General features: G+C 66.1%; 1 protein-coding gene across 7 annotated transcripts in view; it reads right to left on the bottom strand.

Annotated features, from left to right (window-relative positions):
* Positions 1–1,347: 1,347 nt before the first annotated feature.
* Positions 1,348–3,771, bottom strand: part of FOXP4 (forkhead box P4) — a 33,420-nt gene continuing 30,996 nt past the window's right edge. For 6 of the 7 annotated variants that reach the window (XM_014532994.1, XM_014532992.1, XM_005885813.2 and 3 more), the window contains 2 exons: positions 3,498–3,667; positions 1,348–3,146 (listed from right to left, as the gene is read on the bottom strand). In XM_014532994.1, coding sequence (XP_014388480.1) covers positions 2,999–3,146; positions 3,498–3,667 — 318 coding nt within the window. In that variant the 3' untranslated portion in view covers positions 1,348–2,998. Of the gene's footprint in view, positions 3,147–3,175; positions 3,262–3,497; positions 3,668–3,771 lie in introns of those variants that run through there. The other variant, XM_014532995.1, reaches the window with a different exon arrangement.

The raw sequence follows: 3,771 nt of genomic DNA on the forward strand, positions 1-3,771 counted from the left end.
CGGAGGCAGAGCACTGCACAGCGCTGCTGCCTTGGTGTTTGGGGGGCTGGCTGCAGCGGGCGGGGACTCCGAGGCCCCGGGACGAAGGGACATCTCTAGGGGGCTCCAGGCAGTGCCCAGAGGCTCAGGGCCGGGTGGAGGCAGAGGGGATGGGGTGAGACAGCGAAGAGGGGAGTGAGAGGGCCTGAAGCGGAAGCTGGCGGAGAGGACAAGACAGGCCTGGGACAGAGGTCGCCGACTCACACTCCAGGCCCTACCGCCCCTGTCCTGCCCCACTGCTCCCCAACTTTGACTTTTGGAAAGTTCCAGCAGTTTGGGGATGTGTGGGAAGGCGAGTGGTTCCAGTTCTGCTTTCTCCACACCCTTCCTCCACCCTCCCCACCTCCCCGGGCACAGCTGACCCTGGAGGAACACGGGTTTGAACTCGACTCATTCGTGTCTCAGCACCCAGGCGGCCCTCCTGTGCACCTGTGGATTCAGCCAAATGCGGATGCAGAGGGCGGACTGCGCGCGCTGGGTACTGTTCTACGTCACTGTACATGCGGGGCGTGAGCATCCATGGACTTTAACATCCGTGATGCTCCTGAACCACTACCTGCTGGCACCTGGGATGACTGAGGTTCGGGGGTCAAGTTACACATGGGTTTTCAACGGTGTGGGGGTCAGCGCCACGAACCCCCACATTTCCCAAGGGCCCACTGCACACTCCTTCCTGGGCGCTGCCTAAGGAGAGAGGTGTGGGGGACCCTTCCTTGGGGTGTCAGTACTCACCTTTGGTTTCAGCAGCTTGAACCGATGCCTCTTTTCCTTCTCTCCCCCAACTGCCCAGGGTCCCCTTTCCACGGTCAGAATAACCCCTTTCCCGACCCTGCGCCCACCCACCAGCGCTGACTCTGCACACACGGGCACGCACGCATCCAACCGCCCCACCCAGCTCAGTGCCACCCCACACACGACGCAGGCAGCCTCCACGAAGCCATGGCGGACCGGCCCAGGGCGCCGGGCGGATGTCTCCAAGGGCAGCGCCCAGGGAAAGGTGCTGCGGCGGGACTCCAGGCTGCAAACACCCGGCAGGAGCTTGTATTTCAAACCTGGGAAGCCACTGGGGGAGCGTGACTTTGGGAGAAGAGAATGACGGGAGCATCTGGCTGGAAAGAAAACCCCGGGGACGCCCAGATGGGGCGTGGAGGCGGGGGCAGGGGAAGGCCCTGTGGGAAGGTGGCTGGCTGGTGCCCATGCCCAAGCCCGCTCAGGGCCCCTGGTGTCCAGCTGGTGCCCTCTGCCCCCCAGAGCAGAGAAACTCCCCACTTGAATGCCCCCCTCACCTGGCGACACACAAGGGCCCGGTGTATAGAGGACGTTTAATATTTCTGTGCTGGTCAAACGAAACACAGGTGGGGAGTACACGGGGCGGGGGCGGCGGGCCCCTGCCTGTCGGGAGGGGTGCTGTGAAGGGGTGCATGTGGGGATTTCTTGGGAAATAGTCCAAGGAGTCTTCTCAGCAAAGGGGCCTGGCCTGGGTGTTGCGAGCGTCCAGCACACCCAGTCCTCGGCCTCGGTCGGGGACCCCCATAGGGGGTCTGTGGGGAGTGTCCCGTGTTCCAGCTCCTCGGCTGGAATCCACACTCCCAGCGTGACGGGGACTTGGTCCTAAAGAGGGGTCTGGAGAGCCCCCAGGAAGCAGTCCAGGGGCGGACCAGGGCTCTGCGCCCAGTGCCCGAGGGGATGCGGGGCCAAGGGCGGCCCTCCTCCCCCCTGCCCTCTCCTTCTCCCAGGCCGGGCATGAGCAGAGGGGAGGGGAGCAGGGCCCCAGCCCCTGCCGAGTCCCAGGGTCCTCAGGGTGGGTGGGGAAGGGGTGGAGGGAGAGGGTCTTGGCCACCAACAGACACTGTAAACTTTGGTTTAAAACAATAACTTAAGTGGAGGGAGGCTCCCAGCCTGGGGCTGGGTGGGGAGCAGAGGAGCAGGGGGTGGAGGAGGCGACAAAGGAAAAAGCCAACAAAAAGTTTTGGTTTTTGCTTCTGGCATAAGAAAGGTCTTTGGTCATCCGTTTAACTGGGGGGAAGGGGAGGGGTGCCGAGGGAGGGCAAGGGAGGGCTGCAAGGGGGCCCTGGAGGCTGGGGCGGGGTGACCTGCTGGGTCCCAGCAGCCGCCAAACTAACCCCACCAGTCAGTCCCGTGACAGGCGGCGGGCACCACGTCAGCCCCGACGCCAGCCTCCGGGATGGCTGGGCTCCCTTCCTGGGCCCCGCGTCCAGAAGTCCGCCTGGCAGGGACTCTCCGGGGGCGGCACGGGGCACGGGGCCTCTTCCTGTGCTCCCTGGATGGCGGGCGGGCGGCCAGCAATGGGCAGAGGCCAGTCAGCCTGGGTCCCAGTTCAGGTCAGGAGGAGGGGCTACAGCCAGTGGCCCTGCTCCCAGGGGCCCCGCAGGGCCCAGCTGTGGCTCCGGGTGGGCGTGCGAGGGGCTGGTTTCTTCTGGGGGTGGTTGGCAACTTCAGTTCCTCCGCCCGGCCAGGGCGGGGTGGGCATGAGGGTGGAGAAGTTTTTCTTCACAGTATGGAGAAGGTGGGGGGAGCACAGATGAGGGAAGTGCGGGCCTCTGGCTAGAAGAACGCCGCCAGCGCCAGGTGCGAGGGGCCCTGGGTCTGGGGTGGCTCGCCCCGCCTGCGGGTCTCCGTGTGGCTGCAGGCCCTGTCGGGAGAGCTGGTGGGGGAGGAGGGCGCTGCTGCTGCTGCTGCTGGTGGCGGGGAGGGTGTGAGGAGGGGCCTGGGCCCTCCGTGTCCTCTGCGGTCCCAGATCAGGGGTTCTGTTTCCCCTTGGGGGGGCGGGACGTCCCTGCCCAGTGTCTGTCAGTCAGGCCACACTGGGAGTTGCTGGCCCAGCCCCCATCTGAGTCCTGGAAGTGCCTTGAGGTTTGGGCGGGGCTGTGGAGTGGGGGTAAGAGGGGCCTGGGTTCCAGGAGGGGTCTCACCCCGTCCTGCCTGCCCCTCGAGGCCCTTAGGAGAGTTCCTCTCCAGGCAGCTCCTCCTCCAGGTCCCTGTCCTCGGCAGGCCCCGCGGCGCTGGGGTTGGGGGGTCCCAGCGGGGGTCCGGGCCTCCTGTCCTCCTCGGCCTCGGCGGGCTCCTCTTTCACCTGCACCTGGTGGCTGTGGCAGAGGGACCGTGTGGGCACCTGGTGGCCTTCCCCTCCTCCCCCTGAAAACTCACCCAGAATTTTAGGGCACAGCGGGCTGGCCACAGCTCTTCCCCACCCTTGAGCCACTGGGGATGGATGTCAAAGGAAAGGGAGAGAAGAGAATAAGGGAGAGAGGGAGAGGGAGAGGGGGAGAGAGGATGTGGGGGAGGGGGGGGAGGGCAGGAGGCGAGAGGGGGGGAAGGAGAGGGCCAGCAGGAAGGGAGAGGCCCCGTGGAGGACAAGACCTGGTCCCCCCTGCGGGGAGAAGGCTCCCTCCCTGACTTCTATGGGCACTGGGGTGGGGTCCACGCTGTGTGCTCACCTGTACTGGGGTGGGGAGAGGCGAGGTGGGGTGCTGCTGCCATTGCTGGGGAGCGGCTCCCCGGGGGCACCCCCGTCGTCATGGCTGAGGGGCAGGAGGCTGCTGGCGGAGCCGGGGTTCAGCATGCCAGGGCTGTTGAGGAGGGGGAAGCTGCTCTCGGCCAGGGCAGCCTGCAGGGCACAGGGCGGCCCTGTCAGTGGGCTGCACTCAGCAGGGTGCTGTCACTTCCTCACCCCTACAGGGCCTCGAAGCCTGTGTCAGAGCTGGCCCCCTG

Source organism: Myotis brandtii, unplaced genomic scaffold (genome assembly GCF_000412655.1).
Source record: "Myotis brandtii unplaced genomic scaffold, ASM41265v1 scaffold929, whole genome shotgun sequence".
Taxonomy (NCBI): Eukaryota; Metazoa; Chordata; class Mammalia; order Chiroptera; family Vespertilionidae; genus Myotis; species Myotis brandtii.